We start from the raw sequence: 26591 nt of genomic DNA on the forward strand, positions 1-26591 counted from the left end.
GACCAGAAGTCTAAAAAGAGTTTGGGCTACAATCTGGAGGCTCTTGGGGAGACTTCATTTCTTTGCCTTTTCCAGCTTCTAGAGGCCAGCTGCATTCCTTAGCTCTTGGTCCCTTCCAACTTCAGAAACCAGCAATGTCTGGTCAAGTCCTTCCCACATCCCATCACTCTGACATTGACTCTCCCTCTTTCACTCGGAAGGATCCCTGTGATTACACTGCCCCATCCAGGTAATCAAGGATAATCTCTCCATCTCAAGATCTGTAACTTCACCATGTCCGCAAACGTAAGGCAACATATTCACAGACTCCAGGCATTAGGAGCGTGGACGTCTTGGGGGGATTATTCTGCCACAGCCAGTCCCATAATTTTCTCTAGCAGTCCTCCACAATCCAGAAATAGAAACAGAGAAAACAAATAGCAAGGGTGACTCAGAACTGAAGGCGAAAGATGTGTAGGGTCCTAGAGAGAGCAATACTAAAGTGCCAGGCCATGCTTCAGATCAAATTCTTATTTTTTTTCTAGGCCAGTTAACTTTGCGAATTCCTTTACAACCATAGAGTGCTCTTGTCTGGGCTCCTTTTACACCAGTTATCTTCTGATAATCACCAGGGGATTGGGACAAAGTGTGCACAGATATGAACATACTGCACGATTAACAACATTGAAAGTATACATTCTTCTGGGTCATCTAAGGAAGGTTTATGTTAGGATAGAAACCAGTAAGACTAATTATCTGTCAAAGACATTCTATATTTGAATAAATTGTTTTTTAAAAGTTTTCTGTATGTTGCATAAAGTTAATCCAGAAACATCCAACCAAATGTGCTGTAGCCTCGGGGGGTATAAGATTTCTAGTTATCTTTAGGTACCTAGACAAAGGCTTTTAACAAAACCAACTCCCACAATGACAGTCTTACTGGGAAGGAGGTAGCTGCAAACATACTTTAAGCAAATAATGAACATAAAAATTAAGACTTTATTTTAATTAAATTAAAATAAGTCAAGATTATATTTTTAAAGATTTCTGTCTATGCCATGGAATAATTTATACATTTTATTCCTTTTCCTAACCTAGGGCATGGAATAATTTATACATTTGATTCCTTTTTCTGACCTACGGCAATGTGGTAGAGTCAAGTACAGACTATGAAGATGATAATTTACATACAAGGAGAGAATCTGACTGTAATTTTATCCCATGTTTATGATTGTAGGGTGGCTGCCAGGTGACTGGCAACTCATACAAAAGATGACTATTCCCGCCTCCACGATCCCTCCCACTCCTCTCATCTGATGGTGTTTAGGGAGATAATAAGAGTCAAAGTCACACTCGTGTGAGGGTGTTTAGGGTGGTAATAAGAGTCATAGTCACACAGGCCCCTGACAACCCAAGCAGGGGCTAAACAAAATGAACGCAACGTTCTGCATCCATTTTTAGATACAGTGGATCCTCATTATTCATGGACTACATATGTCCAAATTCACCTACTTGCTGAAATTGATATGTAACCTCAAAATTTAACACTCACAGTGAGTTACAGTGCTGTTGGCCATGAGTTCACTGTTGATGAATCAACAATATGTATTAAATAAGGTGTCACTAAACACCTAAAACAAGGTTATGTTTTGATCGGTTGATGAAAACGTGACCAAAGGGTTTCAGGAACATAACCCTGTATTCTGCTAGAACAGAATTGACTCAAAGAAGGAGAAACGACTGCATTTTATTTGCTGTTCAACCTTTACTTTTAAGAGCTGTGGTCCCTAATCATGTAGACCATATCTCCATCAGAAGAGACAATATATACAAAAACATACTTAGGGGCTGGCCCCGTGGCCGAGTGGTTGGGTTTGCGCGCTCTGCTGCAAGCGGCCCAGTGTTTCCTTGGTTCGAATCCTGGGCGCGGACATGGCACTGCTCATCAAACCACGCTGAGGCGGCGTCCCACATGCCACAACTAGAAGGACCCACAACGAAGAATATACAACTATGTACCGGGGGGCTTTGGGGAGAAAAAGGAAAAAAATAAAATCTTTAAAAAAAAATAAAATCTTTAAAAAACATACTTAATTGTTAGAGACTATGTCAGCAGAGGCTGAACCAAGGGGGAGGGGCCTGGAGAGTGGGCAGAAATGGACATGTATTCACCACCTCTCCTACACAGATTATCTCATTTAATCTTTACAATAACTCTATAAGATGGGCTTTGTTATTCTCATTTTACAGACGAGGAGACTGAGGCTCTGAGAAGTTAAAACACTAAAGGTCACACACTAGTAATTGGTGAAGCTGAAATTCAAACTGGGGTCTAACCCACTGAACCACCCCTCTGACTGTATGATGGCACTGCTGCCTCACTGGGCCGTATCGCTTTGGGACTGTGGTGCCCAGACCTGCCCATGAGAGACCTAAACCTACACAGATCCATTAACTCCTGGGTTTCAGAAGACTGAAATTTCCCTTTACCCCCTGGACAAATATGTTATAGAGATTTGTAACCAGAGACTATGTCAACATTATTCTTTATTCCTAAAAACCTTATAAAAGAAGTTGGAAGGCACTAGCATAGTTTATCTAAGAAAACAGGATATATAAATTCTACCCAAAACAGAAAAATCAAACAGAAAAAGTTGCCCATAATTAAACATTTAAAATTTGTCAGATTAAATTAATCTGTTAGTTAGAATGTTCACCTACTTTACTCTGGTCACATTTTTTCAAAAGTCTACTGGAAAAAATGAGAAAAATATATAGTCTCAAAATGGAACAGTAAATTAATAGTATTAAATAATTAATAGTGCCTAGCACAATATCTTCTATAGACTAAGCATTCAATAAAAGTTTACCAACCATATGGATCAATATGCTCTGTTTTAGTCATATTTAAGTGTATCTTCTTTTGCTACTATGAGTAGACTATTATATTAAACACACACAAACAACTTCCCCTCAAAATTACACGTATTTTGTTTATATAGTATTTCACTAGACAAAACACCTAAGAATAAGCATGGAATACTGTTTAGTACTTTGGTTATGAAAATTTTCCTGAAAGAAATGAGACTCTCTTAAGACTGTGCTTCAGGAGGAACAGGATGAAAAACGCAAACACCTGTGAGCACAAAGACACACATTCAGCAGAATAAACTAAATCTCCCCAACCAGAAAGTCAATGTCTAGAATTTGTGCATACTCAAACTTTGCACTTCATTTTATAAAAGAGAGAGAGACATGGCAAATAAAAAAAGAAGTAAAAGAATTTATTCAGAAATAAAATTTCAGAATTTGCCATGAGATTGGTGTAGGTTTGGCCTAATCTCCTGTGCATATCCTGATGATCGTAACAATGCTCTGGAGGTAAGAAAAGATTCTGTGTAATTTATGAATGGTATGGTTTAAATGTAAGTATATTATTTTGGAAGGTAGAATACTATTAATCCCTATGGTAAACTTCTAGTTAACTAAAATAACTCATTCTCCAACAATTTCAAACAAATAGGGATTTATCTTAATATTTTACTAAAATTATCAATAAAATTGATAAATTAAATAAAAATAAAAAATCAATAAAATTTTATTGATAATTTAAACATTAGGAATGTACTTTATGAACCAAATTTTCATTTTCAAACCTTCTGAAACCTCAGAACAGAGATGGTACATATAAATAAGGACTATAAATTAGCAACTTTTAAAAGTCGTTAAAAATACTCTCTCTTTTATAATAAATGAGGTGGCATATGGTAGCTGAGTCTAAAATATCCAAGACCCAAGTATTATGGCTGATCATTTATTTTGTTCTTCCATCCACTATAGGTCCTTTGGTAGTTTCAACCTCCCTTTATATCTCAAAATGACAGTAGTAAAAAACATAGGACAAAAAATTTACATATTCAACCTCACTACTTTTTATACATTCTTGTTAAAAGTTTTGGTAGGCAAGAAAGATGTAAGAATAAAGGAAACAAGTTTGAAGCCTACAAATGATAGTACTCACTGCTGTAGTTCAATAGAAAACTAAGAACACAAGGTTTATTTTCTAAGACGTCAGCATTATGAGTGACTTACTGGAATGAGTTATTCCCTTTGTCTCTCCCCTCTGTGTTACAACCAACTGGACAAGCATTCACCAACAGAGGATTCCCTACACAGCACAACAGGACACACATAAGATTCATGCACCTATACATCTGAAGGTAAGTGGACTGGATCCCTGGGAGGCAGTGGAACTAGAGGATCAGCCCCCTCCCACTCTCCTGGCAGCATTATCCAGGGTAAAGAGTCTCATGCCAACGCATGCACCTGCAAGCAGAGCAGAAACAGCAGGTGCTTCAGCTCGCATGACTGCAAGCAAGGTGAAAACAGCAGGCGGCTTGTGCAAATGCAAGCTGGTGCTGTGGCTCAAACAACTGCAAGCAGACATAGTGTAGGGGCAGAAAAAATAGGTGCAGCTTGCTCCCTGCCCATCTCCCGGCAGATCTAGCATGCTAGGCCCACCCTGAGAAGAGGCCAGGTTTTTTCAACAGTGGGGACAGTAAAAAACTCAGATTTTTCCAGCTAGGGCAGGGTGCCCTGATCTGAGTTTTCAAAACACACCAGGCACTGCCAGAGACCAGAGGCTGAACAGTGAGCAGTAACAACAACCTCTCCCTGCTTGGGCCCTGCTCCCCTCCAGCAGTGGCAGGTGGAACCTTAGAACAGAGGCTTCAGGAACCAGAGCAGAACTGGTGACTCAGCCACCAGTGGCAGCACAGCCCACCAGCAGCAGGGGCTGCATACAAGTCCCTGGGTCCCTGACAGCAATAGTGACAATCATGAACCCAGCATCCCTGGCAGCAGTGGAACCAGCAACCCCAGACAAGGGGGGAGCAGCAACACTTGAGCAGCAGCATCTGAGTTTGTGGAGGAACACAAGACCCAGGCAACGCTGGAAGCAGCAGAAGTGTTTGCAGTCTGGTGACCCCAGCAGCAACAACATCATATGCAGCAAGGTACCAGTAAACTCAGAGGCAGAAGTGACACAGGAAGGCACTGATGATGCCTCTAAGAGAGGCAGTGGAGAGTGAAGTTCAGGCTCTCAAAAACAACCAGAAGGAACTCAGAACCAAAACAGCCAAATAATAAGGGTGGTTACTACCACAAATGCCCTGGCAGAGCATCAACTCATGAAGTACCATGAAGAGCTACAGTAACAAGGCAGAACAGAAAGAGGATGACAACTCTCCAGAACCAAACATTAAATCACAGAAGACTACAACCTAACTGACAGAGAATTCAAATAGCTGTCATAAAGATACTCAATGAGTTACAAAAAAACTCAGAAAGACAAATCAATGAGCTCAGGAATAAATTAACAAACAGAAGGAGTACTTCACCAAAGAGATTGCAACTCTAAAAAAAGCAAAGCAGAAATTCTGGAGATGAAGAACACAATTAATGAGATAAAAAGTAATGTATAAAGCATTAAAAATAGAGCAGACCATATGGAAGAGAGAATTAGTGAGCTCACAGAGGAAGACTGGCAACAGATGTTAGCTCAGAGCCAATCTTCCTCACACACACACACACAAAAAGTCCATGACCAGACAGCTTCTCTGGTAAATTCTACCAAACATTCAAACAATATTCAATACCTATTCTTCTCAAACTCTTTCGAAAAATTGAAGAGGACAGAATGCTTCCTAACTCATTGTATGAGGCCAACATTGCCCTGATACCAAAACCAGGCAAGGACAACACAAAAAAGGAAATTTACATGCCAATATCGCTGATGAACATAGATGCAAAAATCCTCAACAAAATATTAGCAAATCAAATACAACAATGCATTAAAAGGATCATTATACCCCACGATCAAGTGGAATTTATTCCAGGGATGCAGGAATGGTTCTATGCCCACGAATCAATCAATGTGAGATGACACATTAACAAAATGAAGAACAAAAATCACATGATCATCTCAATAGAAGCAGAGAAGCATTTGACAAGATCCAACATTCATTTATGATAAAAAAAAAACAAACTCTCAATAAAATGGGTATAGGAGGAAAGCACCTCAACATAATAAAGGCCATATATGACAAACACACAGCCAGCATCATTTTCAATGGTGAAAAACTGAGAACAGGAAGAAGACAAGGGTGCCCACTCTACCCACTCTTATTCAATACAGTACTGGAAGTTTTAACCAGAACAATTAGTGAAGAAAAAGAAATAAAAGGGATTCAAATTGGAAAGAAAGAAGTAAAACTGTCACTATTTGCAGATGACATGATTCTATATATAGAAAACCCTAAAGAATCCACCAAAAAACTATTAGAAATAATTAATGAATACAGCAGAGTTGCACAAAATTAACATACAAAGTCCATTATACTTTTATACACTAGCAATGAACTAGCAGAAAGAGAAATCAAAAACACAACCCCATTTACGATCACAACAAAAAGAACAAAATAGATTATCTAGGAATCAATTTAACCCAAGAGATGAAAGACCTCTACACTGAAAACTATAATACATTATTGAAAGAAATCAAAGACATAAAGAAATGGAAAGTTATTTCATGCTCATGGATTGAAAGAATAAACATAGTTAAAATGTCCATTATTACCTAAAGCAACCTGTAGATTTAATACAATCCCAATCAGAATCCCAATGACATTCTTCACAGAAACAGAACAAAGGATCCTAAAATTTATACGGAACAACAAAAGACCTCAAATAGCCAAAGCAATCCTGAGAAAAAAGAACAAAGCTGGAGGTATCACACTCTCTGAATTCAAAATATACTACAAAGCTACAGTAATCAAGACAGCATGGTACTGGCAAAAAAACCCAGACACACAGATCAATGGAACAGAATTTAAAGTCCAGAAATAAAACCACACATCTATATATAGCTAATTTTCGACAAGGAGCCAAGAATATACAATGGAGAAAAGAAAGTCTTTTCAATAAATGATTCTGGGAAAACTGGACAGCCACATGCAAAAGAAAGAAAGTAGACCATTATCTAAGACCATACATAAAAATTAACTCAAAATGGATCAAAGACTTGAATGTAAGACCTGAAATCATAAAACTCCTAGAAGAAAACATAGGCAGTACACTCTTTGACATTGGTCTTAGCAGTATCTTTTCGAGTACCATGTCTACTCAGGCAAGGGAAACAAAAGAAAAAATAAACAAATGGGACTACATCAGACCAAAAAGCTTCTGCAAGGCAAAGGAAACCATCAACAAAATGAAAAGGCAACCCACCAACCGGGAGAAAATATTTGCAGATTATCTATCTGACAAGGGGTTAATTTCCAAAATATATAAAGAACTTGTACAACTAACAACAAAAAATGAACCCAATCAGAAAATGGGCAGAGGATATGAATAAATATTTTTCCAAAGAAGATACAGAGATGGCCAACAGGCACATGAAAAGATGTTCACCATCACTAATTATTAGGGAAATGCAAATCAAAACTACAATGCGATATCACTTCACCCCTGTCAGAATGGCTATAATTAGCAAGACAAGAAATAACAAGTGTTGGAGACGATGTGGAGAAGAGAGAACCCTCATACACTGCTGGTGAAAATGCAAACTGGTGCAGCCACTATGGAAAACAGTATGGAAATTTCTCAAAAAACTAAAAATAGAAATACAATATGACCCAGCTATCCCACTACTGGGTATTTATCCAAAGAACATGAAATCAATAATTCAAAAAGATTTATGCAACAAGATGTTCATCGCAGCATTATTCACAATAGCCAAGATTTGGGAGCAACCCAAGTGCCCATCAATGGATGAATAGATAAAGAAGATGTGGTATATATGTACAACAGAATACTAGTCAGCCCTTAAAAAAGACAAAACCATGCCATTTGCAACAACATGGATGGACCTTGAGGGTATGATGCTAAGAGAAATAAACCAGAGGAAGACAAACACTACATGACTGCACTCATATGTGGAAGATAAACAAACATATAGATAAAGAAAACAGATTGGTGGTTACCAGAGGGGAAAGGGGTCAGGGAGGAGTGAAAGGAGTAAAGGGGCACATATGTATGCTGACAGATTAAAACCACAATACTGGTGGTGAAGACGATGCAGTCTATAGGGAAACTGAAATATAATAATGTACACCTGAAATGTACACAATGTTATAAGCCAATATGGCCTCAATAAAATAATTTTAACAAAAGATAAAAATCCCCCCTTGTATGGTGACAGACGGTTACTGGGCTTATTGTGGTGATCATTTTGTAATATATATAAATATCGAACTACTACGATGTACACTTGAAACTAATAGAATATTGTATGTCAATTACACTTCAATAAAAAAACCAGAGTTCATTTAAAAAGGTATATTTTCTGAAATATCTGCTTTGGTCTCAAATGTTAAGTACACCAAGATACTGACTATAACTAGCAATCTACAACCTGCAAAGATTGGTGTTTCCCACAATCATTTTTATATATTAACTGACTGGCAGTCAGGGACTATTTTCCAATAATATTTTAAAGCATCATTAAGTTCCCAGGTCAATCTAAAAAAGCCTCTATGGCTCAGATCACACTTGAAATATAAAATATAAATTTTTTTTTATTGTAAAATATTTTTTTATTGACTTAATGATAGGTTACAATCTTGCGAAATTTCAGTTGTACATTAATGTTTGTCATTCGTGTTGTAGGTGCACCACTTCACCCTTTGTGCCCACCCCAGACCCCACCTTTCCCCTGGTATCCACTAAACTGTTCTTAGTCCATAATTTTAAATTCCTCACATGAGTGGAGTCATACACAGATTATCCTTCTCTAGCTGGCTTATTTCACTTAACATAATTCCCTCAAGGTCCATCCATGTTACTGCAAATGGAATGATTTTGTTCTGTTTTGCAGCTGAGTAGTATTCCATTGTATATATGTACCACATCTTCTTTATCCACTCGTCTGTTGATGGGCACTTAGGTTGCTTCCATGTCTTGGCTATTGTAAATAATGCTGCAATGAACATTGGGGTGCATAGGACTTTTGGGATTGCTAACTTCAAGCTCTTTGGATAAATACCCAGTAGTGGGATGGCTGGATCGTATGGTAGTTCTATTTTTCATTTTTTGAGGAATCTCCATACTGTTTTCCATAGTGGCTGCACCAGTTTGCATTCCCACCAGCAGTGTATGAGGGTTCCTTTTTCTCCACAACCTCTCCAACACTTGTTACTATTAGTTTTAGATATTTTTGTCATTCTAACGGGTGTAAGGTGATATCTTAGTGTAGTTTTGATTTGCATTTCCCTGATGATCAGCGATGATGAGCATCTTTTCATGTGCCTATTGGCCATCCGTATATCTTCTTTGGAGAAATGTCTGTTCATGTCTCCAGCGCATTTTTTTGATTGGGTTGTTTGATTTTTTGTTGTTGAGTTGTGAGAGTTCTTTATATATTATGGAGATTAACCCTTTGTCAGATATATGACTTGCAAATATTTTTTCCCAGTTAGTGGGTTGTTTTTTTGTTTCAATCCTGTTTTCATTTCCCTTGAAGAAGCTCTTTAGTCTGATGAAGTCCCATTTGTTTATTCTTTCTATTGTTTCCCTTCTCCAAGTGTCTGAAAAGATCCTTTTAATACTGATGTTAAAGAGTGTACTGCCTACGTTTTCTTCTAGAAGCCTTATGGTTTCAGGTCTCACCTTTAGGTCTGTGATCCATTTTGAGTTTATTTTGGTGCCTGGTGAAAAAGAATGGTCAATTTTCATTCTTTTACATGTGGCTTTCCAGTTTTCCCAGCACCCTTTGTTGAAAAGACTTTCTTTTCTCCATTGTATGCCCTCAGCTCCTTTGTCAAAGATAAGCTGTCCATAGATGTGTGGTTTTATTTCTGGGCTTTCAATTCTGTTCCATTGATCTGTGCACCTGTTTTTGTACCAGTACCATGCTGTTTTGATTACTGTAGCTTTGTAGTATGTTTTGAAGTCAGGGATTGTGATGCCTCCTGTTTTGTTCTTTTTCCTCAGGATTGCTTTAGCAATTCGGGGTCCTTTGTTGCCCCATACGAATTTTAGGATTCTTTGTTCTAATTCTGTAAAGAATGTCATTGGGATTCTGATTGGGATGGCGTTGAATCTGTAGATTGCTTTAGGTAGAATGGACATTTTAACTATGCTTATTCTTCCAATCCATGTACATGGAATGTCTTTCCATCTCCTTATGTCATCATCCAATTCTCTCAGAAAGGCCTTGTAATTTTCATTATATAGGTCCTTCACTTCCTTAGTTAAATTTACCCCAAGGTATTTTATTCTTTTTGTTGCGATTGTGAATGATATTGTGTTCTTGAGTTCTTTTTCTGTTAGTTCATTATTGGAGTATAGAAATGCTACTGATTTATGCAAATTGATTTTGTACCCTGCAACTTTGCTGTAGTTGTTGATTACTTCTAAGAGTTTTCCAATAGATTCTTCAGGGTTTTCTATATATAAGATCATGTCATCTGCAAACAGCGAGAGTTTCACTTCTTCCCTCCCTATTTGGATTCCTTTTATTCCTTTTTCTTGCCTGATTGCTCTGGCCAGGACCTCCAGTACTATGTTAAATAAGAGTGCTGATAGAGGGCATCCCTGTCTCGTTCCTATTTTCAGGGGTATGGCGTTCAGTTTTTGCCCATTGAGTATGATGTTGGCTATGGGTTTGTCATATATGGCCTTTATTATGTTGAGGTAGTTTCCTTCTATGCCCATTTTGTTCAGAGTTTTTATCATAAATGGCTGTTGGATCTTGTTAAATGCCTTCTCTGCATCTATTGAGATGATAACGTGGTTTTTATTCCTCAGTTTGTTGATGTGGTGTATCACGTCGATTGATTTGCGGATGCTGAACCATCCCTGAGTCCCTGGTATGAATCCCACCTGATCATGATGTATGAGCCTTTTGATGAATTGCTGAATTCTGGTTGCCAAAATTTTGTTTAGAATTTTTGCATCTATGTTCATCAGTGATAATGGCCTGTAGTTCTCTTTTTTCGTGGTGTCCTTGTCAGGTTTTGGTATCAGCGTGATGTTGGCCTCATAGAATGTGTTAGGAAGTGTTCCATCTTCCCTAATTTTTTGGAATAGCTTGAAAAGGATAGGTATTAAATCCTCTCTGAAAGTTTGGTAGAATTCCCCAGGAAAGCCGTCTGGTCCTGAGGTTGTATTCTTTGGGATGCTTTTGATTGCTGTTTCAATCTCTTTCCTTGTGATTGGTTCAAATTGTCTGCCTCTTCTTGAGTGAGCTTTGGGAGATTGTAGGAGTCCAAGAATTTATCCATTTCCTCTAGGTTATCCATTCTGTTGGCATATAGTTTTTCAAAGTATTCTCTTAGAATCTGTTGTATTCCTGCAGAGTCTGTTGTTATTTCTCCTCTTTCATTTCTGATTTTGTTTATTTGAGCTTTCTCCCTTTTTTTCTTTGTAAGTCTTGCCAGCAGTTTGTCAATTATATTTATCTTCTCAAAAAACCAGCTCTTTGTTTCATTCTTCCTTTCTACTGCCTTTTTCGTTTCAGTAGTATTTATTTCTGCTCTTATTTTTATTATTTCTCTCCTTCTGCTGATTTTGGGCTTTCTTTGTTCTTTTTTCTCTAGTTCAGTTACATGTACTTTAAGATTGCTTATTTGGGATTTTTCTTGTTTGTTAAGATGTGCCTGTATTGCAATGAATTTTCCTCTTAATACAGCTTTTGCTGTATCCCATATGAGTTGGTATGACATGCTATCATTTTCATCTGTTTCCAGGTATTTTTTTATTTCTTCTTTAATTTCTTCAATGATCCATTGCTTGTTCAGTAGTGTGTTGTTTAGTCTCCACATCTTTGTGCCTTTTTCAGCTTTTTTCTTGTAATTAATTTCTAACCTTATAGCACTATGATCTGAGAAGATGCTTGTTATTATTTCAACTTTTTTAAATTTGTAGAGGCTTGCCCTGTTTCCCAACATAGGGTCTATCCTTGAGAGTGTTCCATGCGCACTTGAGAAGAATGTGTATTCAGCTCTTTTAGGGTGAAGTGATCTATATATGTCTATTAAGTCCAATTGTTTTAGTTTTTCATTTAGCTCCACTATTTCCTTGTTGATTTTCTGTCTGGATGATCTGTCAATTGATGTGAGTGGGGTGTTGAGGTCCCCTACTATTATTGTGTTGTTTTTAACATCTTCCTTTAGGTCTGTTAATAGTTGCTTTATGAATCTTGGTGCTCCTGTGTTGGGTGCATAGATATTTATAAGCGTTATTTCTTCTTGATGAAGTGTCCCTTTGATCATTATATATTGTCCCTCTGTGTCTCTCTTTACCTGTCTTATTTTGAAATCCATTTGGTCTGATATAAGAATTGCAACACCTGCCTTTTTCTCCTTGCTATTTGCTTGAAGTATTGTCCTCCAGCCCTTCACCCTGAGTCTGTGTTTGTCCTTGGGGCTGAGGTGTGTTTTTTGGAGGCAACAAATTGTTGGATCTTGTTCTTTAATCCATCTTGCCACTCTGTGTCTTTTTATTGGAGAGTTCAATCCGTTCACATTGAGAGTGATTATTGATGCATGTGGACTTAATGCTGTCAATCTGTCACTCATTATCTTGTTTTCCTGCATTTCTTTTCCTGTGTGCTTTAGACTACCCATTTAATACTGCAATTTCTTATGCTGGGTTTCTTAGATTTTTCCTTATTTATGATTTGTGACTCTGTTCTGTATTTTATTTTAGTGTCTACCTTGAAGTTTGCATTTAGAATCTCGTGTATAATATAGTCTATTTTCTGGTGGTCTCTTACTTACTTGACCAATACTGATTTAGACCCTTTGCTCTTCCCCTCCTAAATAATTATTTTCATTTCTTATTCCAACTCATGTTATGAATTTGTAGTTAGAGTGATAAGATCATCCTTGCTTTGGTAGTTTCCTTACCTTCACCCTAATGCTATAGTTGAATATTTGCTATCCTGTTCTGGTTCTATCCATCGGTCTCCCTAGTCTGTGGATTGTGACCCCTTTCTCCCTTTTTTCTTTTTTCAGGTATGAGAGCCTTCTTGAGGATTTCTTGTAGTGGAGGGGTTTTAGTTACAAATTCCCTTAACTTTTGTCTGGAAAAGATTTAATTTCTCCCTCATATCTAAAGGAAATTCTTGCTGGATAGAGTATTCTTGGCTGAAAATTGTTATCTTTTAAAGCTTTGAATATGTCATTCCATTCTCTCCTAGCTTGTAAGGTTTCTGTAGAGAAATCTGCTGACAGTCTGATAGGGGCTCCTTTATAGGTTATTCTCTTCTTTTTTCTTACTTCCCTGAGTATTCTTTCCTTCTTGCCAATTTTACTACTATGTGCCTTGCAGTAGACCTTTTAACATTGACAAATCTAGGAGATCTGAAAACTTCCTCTACACACATTTCTCCGTCAATCCCTAGATTTGGGAAGTTCTCTTCAATAATTTCATTAAGCACACTTTCTGCTCCATTTTCCTTTTCCATGTTCTCGGGAATTCCTATGATCCTTATGTTCTTACTCCTCATTGAATCCACTATCTCTTGGAGATTTTCCTCGGTTTTTTTTAATTCTTAGTTCTCTTTCTTCCTCCGTCTGGAGCCATTCAGCCTGTCTATCTTCAATTATGTTAATTTGCTCTTCTATGGTGTCTACACGAGCATTCAGGGAATCCGTATTCTGTTTTATCTGGTCCACTGTGTTTTTCACCTCTAGTAATTCTGTTTGATTCTTCTTTATGATTTCAATCTCTTTTGTGAAGTAACTCTAGAACTTGGCTTATTTCTCTATCTTTCTCTTTACCTCAGTGAGTGTTTTGATTATAGCTGCTTTGAACTCATTATCACTTAGTTTACCTAATTCCAAGTCCTCAGGACTTAATTCTATGTTTTTATTGTTTTCCTTCTGGTCTGGGGCTTTTATAAATTGCTGGATAGTAGAGGAGCGGTTTTTTCGCATGGTGGTAGAATTCGGTTGCAATTACAGCCTGTCGCCACTAGATGGGGGTCGAGAGCCACGTGTTATGAGCTCTCTGCCTTTGGGCAAGATGGCTGCGCCCACTGGCTTTGCCAGGTGGGAGGGGCTTCTATTCTCTCGCGCCGGTCTGGGTTCAGATCAGTTCTGTTCTCTGGTCTCCCGAGGCCCTGGGTTTATGGGGTCTCCATGCACAGAAGCTTTCCCCCGTCAGCGGGTTTCCACTGAATCAGTGGCAGGAGTCCTGGATGATCCCCCGGTCGCGCGGTCCCTCCTCCGCTCCTTCCTGACCTGTGCAGCAGCGATCGCAGACTCTAGGGGAGGGAGCGATGTTCTCTCCTACCGTTCCAGTGCCTCCAAGGGTGTAAGCAAGGTTATGATCTCTGCCTTCTTGGTATTGTAGGTCTCTAACGTGTTGGCATTAGATTTATTCTCTAAAATTCAGTTTTTCCAATCCTTTGTTGTATTTTGGAGGGGAGAGAATCCCGGGTCAGCTCACCCCGCCATTTTGCTCCACCCCTCGCTATAAAATATAAATTTGATAGTAATATTTCCTCCACATCAAACTACCATTTATAACATTGTTTTCATTTACAAAAAAAAAGATCCTGAGTTCAGTTATCAATTGTCTCCCACCTCTCTTCAGGTATTTATCTCCAAAAAGGGCTAGGGGACACCAATTCTGACAGACTCAATGTCCTTGTCACTCATAAGTGGTCTGCAGGATAGAAACTTTCTGCGGTTTCTATCCTAAAACAAGTGTGGCATTATGAATTTCCATTGTTCACATCAATCCCAATTCATGGCATAATATTCGATTTTATTTGAATGCCCACAGATAAGACATTTTTTAAGTCCCATAAGATAAACTGAAAGAGCAGACTATCAGTATGTTACCTCTCCTCCTCACCCCCACTACTTCTTTGTGTCATTCAGAAGTTAACAGGCTTTACAGATCCAGGCTACTCTACATCCTCATCTCAAATTTAAGAGACACACTATTTTCAGAAATATTCATAATTTTAAGAATGAAAGTATAGGAATTTTTTTATTAACTCAACTAAAATAAACAGATGTCTTCAATCACATTTAACTGAACCTTTATCCTTTATACCACTTTTTAAGAGACTGGCAATTAGAAGACACCAAAGATTTTCCTAAACAAACAAACAACACAGAGAGAGGGATGGGGGAGAAAAACTGGAAAATTTCCAACTTACTACCTCCAGGAATGAGGCCTAAGCAACAATCCAGTTACGAAGCAGGCAGTCAAAGGAAAAACATTTAAAATAACCACACAGTAATAACTTTGACACCAAGTATGACAGTCTCCAAACTGAAGTAATTAAAAAATTTTTTAAGTCTAAAGACTAAAGCTGTTAATAAAAACATGAAAATATTATGACATTTATGTGGGAAGACAAAAAAAACAGCTCTGTTACAAATTTGCCAACACAGTCACAAATTGTACAACCTGTAAGTCCAGAGATTGTTCAACAGTGTATGGGAGAGGCACGCTGGTTCACACTCATCAAAAGTCTGTGATTCAGGAGGTAAGCAAAACATGGTTCCAACATCAGGAAAAAGCCACCACCACCAGTTCTGTGGCTTCTTAGGAACTGAATGGGCAGCACCAGTTAGAAAGAAGCAGACATAGCAAAGGGACCTGTTAGTACAGCTGTCCTCTCCTAGACCACTCCAGAGACCTGAGCTCCTATTCAGGTTCTGCCAGTGACAAGCTGTGTAATCTTCAAATGACTTTGGGCCCTCAAGTTCCACATCTATAAAATGAGAGGGTCAGGCCAGAATCCATAGTTTCTTCCAACTCTAAACCTTTTAACGCTAAAGGCAGTCCCTTTATCAGTTTTTGGACAATTGATAAATAGTATGTCATACTTTTGTGCCCATTAGTAAATACAAGAAATTAATTCAAACCACTCAACTATGACTAAAAGATGACATCCAAGCTACTGTATAGTAGAATGTCAAAGCTGCAATGTAACAAAGGAAGAAAGAGGATGCTGGATGTGGCCTGTGCCAAGCTGAAACAAGTCATAACCAAAACTGAACATCATTATGAAGCAGTATCTAGGTATTTCAAACAAACCAACTAGTAAAAAATCAGTTGTCTTTATTGTGCAGAAAACAGGAATGTTTGAAACTTTCACTGGTTTTGGTACTATACAAACACATTCTGGTTTTGGATATAGCACAGGCAGAGTTAGTATTAAATAACTGATCATAAGACTACTTTTTTATTTGCTAAGAATCTGGTACATCAATTACCTACCTTTTGAAATAACAAATATCTATATTTCAGACAGAGTACTTTATATTTTTATTTTTGCATCAAAAATAAGCATACTATGAAATAATATAGCTTTTGGAATCAGTTTAAGGAGAAGCCAATAAATATTTAGATATTAATAAGTAATTTAATGCAGGTGAAATGATCTAGCATTAGCCTAGAATAGCAAATAAAATTCCTCAGAAATATTTATAGACATTTTCTACTATATAACAAAATTACTTGGTACAGCATCATCACCACCACCCCCATCATCATCATCTTCAATAAATATTTATTAAGGTTTTATACTATGTATAAAGCATTCACATTAAGGTTACATGAAATATAAGATACACTCTCTGCAGCTGAGGAACTTACAGTCAAAGTAGATAAACAAGATACATTTATAAACACAATAAACATTATTTTGCAAATCTGTATTATTAAATATCAAATAAGACAATAAATGTTACAGTAATGTAGTTCAGAGTAAGGGAAACCTAATAAGGCCTAGGTTGCTCAGGGCAGTTTTCCGGGAGGAGGGACATCGGCTGGGTGTTAAAAGAAGACTTTTAAGACTCGATGCTAAGCACGGAGAACACAGAGAAACTATTCCCGCTCTTTGGAACATTAAACCTTACCTTATCCTAGTTATGTCTGTAAGCAACAGCTGGCCTGAATTGTATCAAAAGTGCAATCAACTAAAGAGGCAAGGGATGAGCAGCCAATATAACAGGATATTAAAAGGGAAGTTTCTATTGAGAACCAAAGACAAGCGACATTCCAAAGAAGGTGTCAGAATATTTTTAAAATTTCCAAAAGAGGCAGTCTACAGAGAGGATTGTTGAGGTGTGTCACCTCCTCTCCCCAACACTAGTGAGAGAAGCCACAAAGGGACTGCAGAGGGGTGTGTGGAGGAGGTTTCCTTGGAAAGAGCTACAGGAACAAGTGCCCTTCCTTGCCTTTGAGGGGGAGGGTAGAGGGGCATGCTTGTTCCTCACCTGAAGCCCAGGGGAACAGACTCTGATGGGAAGACTTGAAGAGCCTGATATGTGTCTCAAGCACTTTAAAGAACATACTGAACTGGCACCTGATTCATCCCTGGAAAATCTAAAGGATGAGAATTGCTGGATGAAGAGGCATGTGAGAGCAAAAGAGATATGGCTGAATTGGGACCATTTCCAGAGTCTGTCTGGACAAAGAATGAGTGTTTCCTAGGGACCAGTGAAGGTCCTATGGGACAGAGAAAGCTGGGGTGGGTCACCCGAGTCCATCTACGAAGGTTACCTGGAGCTTGAACAGACCTCACTCAGCAAAGTGAACATGAAGGTTCTGCCAGATCCAAGAGGCTGAGGAAGGAGTAAGCAACCAGCCAGAATACAGATGCATTCTGATTGTCAAGCTGCTTCAGGTCAGGAATCTCAAGCAACTGAAGTGGAAGGTGGAGGATCCACAAGTGAAAGAACGAGCTTTAAACGTCTGCCAAGTCTACAACAGCACTGAAGCTAGAGCACCGGCACTAATCGAGTCAAGTGTGCAGCTCACCTTTCCTCTCTTCCCTTCTTCCTTGTCCAGCCTGGGGGGAGAGGGGGTCAGAAATGAGGACTGGCAAGACAAGGCAGAGGTAGAAAAGCCAAGTCAGAAGAAAAAAGCCAATGATGCCTAGTCCCCGATTACTGGCTTCCCCCAGGCAGCAGGCAGAGCAGGGGAGTGGGCATAGGGGTGAAGCTTCATCCTTAATTCAGGTTTGGTTTAGGGTCTTTATTTATTGATACTGGACATTTTAATAATCAAACTGAGACTTCCGCAACTTAGTTACTGAAGGACAACTTGCCTTATCAAAAAGCAACCTGAAAAGTCAAGTTTATCCATGGGCAGAGGATGAGGCTATCTCACAGAGTAAACCAAAAAAGACAGTGAGTGAGAAAAATAAAGCTGTTTTATAATTACATCCCACAAGTCCTGCTTTTCAACCAAATGCACTAAACAGTCAACACAGTGGAGAGTAGGGAAGTACAGAAATGTGATCTTATAAAACATAACTCAACCCACCCAGCTTCTCTGCCTATCCTGAGATGGTTCAGCCATTAACAATGCCAGAAATTTGCCACAATGTGACTCACGAATCTAACAGTAATTCTTAAAATTCGACACAACTAACCTAAATATAATACTCACTTTAAAGGGCAGAGCCTGTCTCTTGCTCCCGCTGTACCTCTGACACTTAGCAAAGTGCCCCTCACATACAAGGTGCTCAAGAACTGGAGCTCTTCCGTGAGACGGCTGCCATGGGAGGTTCTTAGGAAACAGAGTCTGAACAAATACAGCTCCAGCAAGACTGCCTTTTAGTCAGTTAAAAATATATGGACTCTTCCTGTGTGCAAAATTATAATATAGCTTACCTTCTTCTTTATCCTCGCATAGCCAGCCAAATCTCTGAAAAATGCATACCGTATTTTCCATATAGTACTATAATACAGAACAAATGTGAAAAATTTGAAGTCTGATATTCAAAAGAAGAAAAATTACTGTATACATTTTTAAAGAGTTTAGTAGAAAACCCTCCAACGAAATGCATTATCACATAACGCTGTTAAATACCGAACGGTTTATTTTAAAAGGAGAGGAGCATTTAAAAAATGAATTATCTAGTATTTTACTAATACTTTGTTTGTTGGCATATAATATCTCTTTTCAGTGACAGCCTGAATTAAGAGTCTGCTATCCTAGAGACAGCATCCCTATTTTAAAGCACCCCTATTTTAAAGATTAAGAAACTGAGGCTCAGTGATTAATGACTCACTCAGGGTCATACCACTAGTTAGTGGCAGAGCAGGAGTTGTAACTCAAGACACTATGTCAGATTCCCGCACCATGCTAACTATAATACTGAAGAGTTAGTTCTACTGACTCATTCCAAAAGAAATAAAATCCTATTTTAATGGTTATCTCTATAATGTCTAATTTTGAAATGTAAGCTCCTGTCAAGTCCCCACCATAGTTCCATTAACGTACCTCTGCCTTTGTGAATTTATTAATGAACTCTTCATGAGTTAAAATTCCAATGGCAGATACCAGTAAAGTTTCTAACAGTCAATATCTTACTCATGATGTCATTCTTACGGTAAAGTATTTACAATAAGTGTATGTGACTGTAAAATCTGACAGTTTCTAAAATGGCATATAAGGGAGGCAGATCGTCTTGCAAGTTTCAGAAACTGAAGGGTGTTGGCTGCACCAGAGTCCTACCAGCACATTGTTTCATTCTCAGGCCTTATCTTAGTAATAAAGGCAAGAGACTGGGGTGGGAGAAACTCTAGATATTTCACCTGGGATGACTCCCCCACCCCAACCCTGGAAACATTTGGCAATGTCTGGAGACATGTTTATTGTCACAACTGTGTGTGTGTGCTGGGGTGCTGCTGGAATCTAACAGGCAGCACCAGGGATGCTGCTAAACACATCCTATAATGCACAGAACAGCCCCTCCACTCCCTGGTTCCCAACCAGGAATTATCCAGTCCCAAATAACAATAATGCCGAGGTTGCGAAACCCTAGTATAAGGGATCACATGTCTGAGGCACTTGGCAGAGGGGGTGGCACGAGTGTTTAAAGACTGTAACTATAAACACTGAATCAGAGAGTCCAAGTAACGCTCAGGAAGGAGTAGGTGTAGCCCTCAAAGCCGTGATGAGAGCACAGGCGTGGGGACAGCCTCCTGTCTCAGTAGGTTCGAGGTGGGAATGTGAAGACAAAATGACAGCCACTTCCCTCTACTCCCACCTGGAACGGCTGTGCTGCATTTTTCTTTTCTTTTCCTGACACAAGAACAGAAAATTGAAAAAGCAAAAATAAAAGGAAAAGTAGTTCTCTGAAGAGACGATAAATTTTTTTTATTAAACTGTACACAGTTTCACTACCAACTTTCTGAGTGCTTCTATTACTTAGAAGCACTCCAAAGGGTTACAATCTAAAATAAGAAGGACAGATGTTCTGGACACAGCAGAAAAGAAAATCAGAATAAATATATACTGATGGGCTTCATTCTGGACATCAGCATTCTGGAGAACAAACACGGTTTTAGGAAGCCTGGCTTTTAGTTCCCAATGTATAAATGCTCTGATGGTATACTACTGAGTGCCTTCTTGGATCTTCCTTTCTCTGAATTTGGGGACCCTCTGTCACAAGAGGAAACAGTAAAAACTGGACCCATAGCAACCTCCAAAAGCAGCGCTGGCATAAAACAAAAACAGAGCTTCACAAACTGCTGCCTTGCCTGGCCCGGCTGAGTTTCCCATCATGCACTCACACCTTCTCCTCTGTTCTCGCAGTTGCTCCCTCAATTCTTTAGTCCTTTCATGTTAATTTTTCTTTCTATCTTCAACCACATATCTCCACCAAAATCTTTTTACCCTCTTGCATCCCATTTCCTTCCTCTCTTCCCACTGTGTCTTACTTTACTCTCAAAAGTGCCAACTCGTAATGAAATTATATAATGAGAATTTTGGTGTTGAAAGACTCCAACCTGAGAGGCTATCTGGGAGTAAACCCCCACCTCTCTTCTGCTACCAACACTCTGAACAAGTGGTTAGCTGACTCAGCTTAAACCATTAAGGTCTGTCACCTCTACTCACTTCCAGAAACCACGAATCACTTCTTACTTAATGGGTACAGAAAGATGGCTCTGGATATCTAAACGGAACAATATAACCCATCTGAGCTGCTCTTGCTTCACAGAGATACAAGCTCTTTCTCATTATCAACGTTTACTAAACTAGAAAAAAGCTCACCATCCAAGTACCATCCGAAACGACAGTTGGCCAAATTTGCAAGCTATTTGCTTTTTGAAAATTATCTGGGGATAGATTGGAACACAACTAAATGCAGGCACATGATTCACCTAATAAGCCTTGTTTGACATTTTGTCAGGAGAAGGAATGACTCATTAAACCCCCAAACTGGCACGCAAGGTATGTTTTACCCTCCTACATTGCTCAGAAGGTTTATTCACCCCTTAACGAGACAGTCAATCAAAGATACTGCTCACTTCCGAAGATTCCGGGTCATGCTGGGTAAACACGGTACTGTACTTCATACAGCACTGTAGTGTAACGCCTCGTGGAGCCTCGGCACACGTAGGAGAGCAAAACTAAAGGGATTTAGTTATTGTGCAATAAAGGAAGTAGATACTAATTTGTTCTGTGCAGGCTTACCCCTAAAGGGCAGAGGGGCGCAAGTCCCATAACCCCAGCCGTGCCGTGGAGCGGGCAAGTGGAAATTAACGTCGCCGGTGTCCCCCGAAGTTTGAAGGGTTCTTGGAGCTAAGTCTCCGGCTGTTGCTTCCCTAGAACAACCCCCTTCAGCGCGTACGGGCGCAGGGCGCGCAGGCTCCCGGCCGGGCAGGGGAGCCGGGGGACGCAGGCAGGGACCCCGCCGCCGCGCCCTTACCTTGGTGAGCTGGGCGATTTTCTTGCTCATTTTCAGGTGCAGGTCCTGGCTGTAGTCCAGGCTGTGCCCCGCCTGCTGCGCGGCGGCCGGTGAGGGCGCGAATTTGGCCGCCCCGGCCGCCGAGCCGCCGTAATAGTGCTGCTGCCAGCTCATCCCCGGGGTCGCCATCTTCCCGACAGACCCCGGCCGGGACACCTGTCCCCGCGCGCGGGGGCGGCCCGCGGAGCAACGACGTCTGGCAGGCAAAAGCCCGGCCGGCCGCTTCCCGACCTGACACCCGGCGTCCAACAGCCGCGGCTGCAGGCGTCTGCCCGCCCGCCCGCGACCCCCTGGTCACCCCCGTCCAGGGACCGGGCGGCCCCGCCGGCCCGAGGCCGCAGGCGACACCGACGCGGGGCAGATGCCCGGGGCCCGGCCCGCTGTCGCCGGCCCTTCAGCGCGCCTGGCAGAGGCGTCGTGAGCAGCGCGGCCCGCAGCTCCCGCTCCCACCGGGCACCAGGGCCCCAGCGAGCCGGCCGCAGCGGGGACTGCGGAGGGAGCAGGAGACGGGGCGGGCTGCTGCGGGAGGAGGCGGGGACTCCGAGCGGGACGCGGGAGCCGCCGAGCCGCCGTTACCAGGGCGCGCGGCCCGCGGAGCGCGCGGGGGCGGCGACGTCATTTCCCCGCAGCCAAGCCCCGCCCACGCCGCCGCCAGCCCCGCGGCCCGTGCGGGCGCCTCGCGGAGGGCGGGCGGGACCCCGAGCCGCGGCCGGCGCGGGAAGCAGCGAGGTGCGCGTGCGGCTCGAGGTCAAAAATTCGCCGGGAGAAGATGGGGCCCGGTCGCCTCGGTTGGCAGAGCGCGTGCAGTGTGCTGAGCCTTTCCACGTGCATCATCGCGTGCGCTGGGCCGGGGTGGCGCTCCCCCGCGAAGAGCGGCAGGCTCCCGTCCAGCGACGCTGGCCTCCGCACCGGAGACTTGGGTAACGAAGGAGCGGGGAATCCGACAATCCCTGCCCTGCCCTGCCCCTCCCTTCCAGACTCACACACATAGGAATGTTATAGTGTCTTAGGCTGACCTACTACGTGCCAGGCACTGTCCCTCATTCCATGCCAAGTGTCTCTGTGTGGAGAGAGCACACGTCATCAGTCGGTGGGTATAGCGCTGCGCCGCTGCTTTTTCCCGGTCGAATGGAGCCCCAGACATTAACAAATGAAATCTAGTTGGCTGGAAGTAAGGGGGAAAAATAGAAGATGGAACAAGGTGTCAGCTCCTTAAAGATTTGGGGCTGGGCCAAAATGGGTCATTACTTGTACATTTTCACCTTCCTAAATGTGTTATTTCTTTACTCATTTTCTCCTAACATCTCTACTTCTGCAGGTCAAATGATTTTTTTTTTAACGTGGATCCTGTGTGGAGGTAAATAAGTCATTTTAGGGCAATCTTAACACAAACTTTAAAAATGTAGAATTGTGCCTATTTTTTAAAAATCTGTTCTCCACGGAGTTTTGCAGAACTGAATTCCCCCACATTATGATATGTGATTTCTGTTTAGCATGCAGCTCTAACCATCATATAAATCTGAGATTATTAACAAATCCTGTTGGGGGCCAAATTAACATAAAGTATCTGATTGTGACAAAATCTAAACCAATAAGGTGAAGACTGAATAGGAATTTGAAATTGAAACTGAAATACTTTGAGAACTGTTAGAATTCCAGAAAGGACACCTGAAACTGGCTATGTATTTTCTCAGATGCTAGGTACTCAGCCTACTCCCTCCCCACAATAGACCTTCCAGAAAATGTTGTCTAGTTCCAAGGTTCTGAATGGAGCAGATGGCCAGAAACAAATATTATGCAAATTTTACTCCCTTCCTAAGCTCTAGTAATTAAATGAAATTAAAGAGAATTAGGAACTAGTGTTATTTCATTAAATTCTAGACATGGAAGGTTCACAATCATTTTAGAACTCTCCCATCCTTTGTATTCTGAGCAGAAGTATGTGCTCAAAAGGCTCCCTAAATTTTTATAGCTAAGTCTTGCTAGGACAAAGAAGGTCTTTTTGTTTTTGTCTCTATGATACAGTGGAAAGAGTATAGGACTGGAAATTAGGAGACTGATGCGTAGCCTCAGCTGAGTCACTGACCCTGTTCACCCCTCAAGTGCTCCTCTGAAAGGAGACAGTGTTGTCAGTCTCTACCCACCATAACTTGGGAGTTAGAGGTTGTGGCCCTGGTCCACTGGTAGTTCACTCTGAACCTCATCATACATGAGTTCCTGCAATCACTATACAGCATAGCCCAAGAGGAATATTTTCCTAAGTCTCATTACATGAATTTGATATTTTTGCTCTACGACAATGGGATAAAACAGATCATCTGATATAGAATTCTATTTAATTCTATATAGAATACATGTAGAATATATGAATAGAAACATAAAGAATAACATAATATACCTATAATCCCATCACCTAGAATCTCGCTTTTTAAAAATCCATTAAAGAAGGTATACGATAGGAGAGGAAAACGGGAGAGGCTAGTTAGGCAAGAAATCTTTATTTAGTACCTGTTTCTCTCATGAGATGGTTTATGCAGAAATATTTATCGGATGCCTGTTGTGTGCCAGGTACTGCGTTAGGTGCTGAGGCTGCAGTGATGACTAAGAATCAGTCTCTGTCCTCGAGAAATTAGCAGTCTTGTGGAAAAGAGAGACAAGTAAAGAATAAGGTGCAACACAGTGTGCTAAGTGTTAAAAGAACTCACAAGAGGGGCACTTAAGCTAGCCTTGCAGTGTCAGAGAAGGCTTCACACACACAAAAAGATAATAATTGGACGGACTTCTGAAGGATGAGTTTTTCAGATAAAGAGGAGTAGGGAAAGCGGACTACAGGCTCTGAGGGTAGCGACGGTGAAGCCCTAAAGATGAGAGAGAACAGAACCCCTTTAAGGAACGCAAGGGATACAACATGGCTGGAGCGGACTTTGGTGGGATGTCAAAATAGGAGGTAGAGCAGGTATCCAGACTTTTCATGGGGAGGGATGCTTCTTTGCCTTCATAAGGGCTTGGGCCTTTATTCTGAAAGCAATGATGAGCCACTGGAGTGCTTTAAGCAGGTGAATGAAATAATCAGATTTGCACTTTAGTACTGTAATTCTTGTGACTATGGAAAATGGATTACAGGGGCAACTTTATAGACAAGGAGACTAGTTGGTTAAGAGGCTATTACACTTATTCAGGTGAGAGAGGATGGACCATTGACCTAAAATACGGCAGTGAGAATAGAAAGAAATGGATGTATCTGAAACATCCATAAGGTAAAACAGACAGGACTTTGAATCTGAGGAAGTGAGAGCAGTCAAGGGCTTCCCCCAAGACAGGGACTAGAGGAGGACCGACAGGTGGGGGAAGGTGATAAGTTCGGTGTAGAACATGTTCCCTTTGAGATACTTGCGGGACATCTAAGTGGGGATGTTCAGTTGCAACTGAATATAGAATAGGAGAGGTAGTACAGTAATCAAATTTGAATACAACAGGATAAGGTAAATATTGCTTACAAGAGGAGACCAGAACCTATCAGTATGTGAAAAAAAGCATCTGTGTAGGCAGCTTCTCATCTGTGATATCCTAGAACTTCTCCTTAAGGAGGAGTCATAATCCATGGACGGAAGCATCAGGCCCGAGGGAATGATACCTGAGAAGCGGGCTCATGGGAAGGCAGAATTTTGGCACAGCAGGGGTAGAAGCTGGTACAGGGGGATAGTTACTAAAAGCAGGTAAAGGAATGAACTGGAAGTAAAAAGAATGATTAACTATTAGAGCTGGAACAGAACTGCAAATCCAAACCTCTTATTTTATGCATATTGAAGATCAGACAGTTTGAGTTGCACAGATTTTCAAAACCAGTTAGTAATAGAGCTGGAATTATGACCTAGGCATTTTAAACCCCAGTTCTTTCTGGTTTACTAAGTAATGGTTTTAAGCTATTTATAGGAGAATTTCTGTTCTGATATTCTTTGACTGGAAATTTTTTATACTAATACTTCCCTTCACTGATATTTCAATTACAATTTATAGTTGGAATGAGTCTCACAGGCTCTCAAATTCCCTAGACGCTTTCTGAATTGTTAGAAATGGTAGGGGGAGGGAAGAAGAAAGTGGTAGTGGTGGTTATAAAGGCTGATTAAGGATGAGGCTAATGAAGCTTACATCACTCCTTCCAGGAGGCATCCTAACTAGTGATAACATGGTTATAAAGTTTAGTAAAAATTTATGAAAGTAACATCTTTTGTACTTTTCTCTTAAGCCTCCCAAATTGCATGTACTTCAGGCCCCAGAAAACCTAAGTTAACCTCAGGCAGCAGTACCCAAAGTCAAGAATTAAAATTAAGATTGAAATGTGAGTTCAAAAGTTAGTGGACCAAAAGTACAGGCAACAGAATAAAAAATAGATAAATTGGACTTCATCAAAATTAAAAACTTTTGTACACTGAAGGACATCAGAGTAAAAAGGCAACCCATGGAATGGGAGAAAATATTTGCAAATTATATATGTCTGATAAGGGATTAATATTCAGAATTTATAAAGAACTCCTGCAACTCAACAACCAAAAAACAACCCAATTAAAAAATTGGCAAACGGCTTAAATAGACATTTCTCCAAAGAACATATACAAATGGCCAATAAGCACATGAAAAGATGCTCAAGATCATGAATCATTAGGGAAATGCAAATCAAAACCACAATGAGATACTACTTTACAGCCATTGGAATGGTTATTATAATAACAAACAAAACAAATTATGCTAAGTGAAATAAACCAGTCACAAAAGGACAAACAGTATGATTCCACCTGTATGAGGACCTGGAGCAGTCAGA

At 40.5% G+C, this 26591-nt stretch overlaps 2 protein-coding genes across 18 annotated transcripts in view; one reads left to right on the forward strand and one right to left on the reverse strand.

The window, feature by feature from the left end:
* Window positions 1-22389, reverse strand: part of FAM184A (family with sequence similarity 184 member A) — a 135140-nt gene extending 112751 nt beyond the window's left edge. For all 17 annotated transcript variants that reach the window (XR_011422634.1, XR_011422632.1, XR_011422638.1 and 14 more), the window contains exon 1: window positions 21734-22389. Coding sequence is in view for 9 of the 17 variants with exons in the window: in XM_023650989.2 (XP_023506757.2) it covers window positions 21734-21901 (168 nt within the window). In the remaining 8 variants the exon portion in view is untranslated. The remainder of the gene's footprint in view (window positions 1-21733) is intronic.
* LOC111775357 (bridging integrator 2-like) overlaps window positions 22134-26591 on the forward strand; it is a 71503-nt gene continuing 67045 nt past the window's right edge. The window contains exons 1-2 of the mRNA XM_070222808.1: window positions 22134-22189; window positions 22255-22692. Of these exons, the coding sequence (XP_070078909.1) occupies window positions 22134-22189; window positions 22255-22692 (494 nt within the window). The remainder of the gene's footprint in view (window positions 22190-22254; window positions 22693-26591) is intronic.

The sequence above is a fragment of the Equus caballus genome, chromosome 10, assembly GCF_041296265.1.
Source record: "Equus caballus isolate H_3958 breed thoroughbred chromosome 10, TB-T2T, whole genome shotgun sequence".
In the NCBI taxonomy this organism is placed as follows: domain Eukaryota; kingdom Metazoa; phylum Chordata; class Mammalia; order Perissodactyla; family Equidae; genus Equus; species Equus caballus.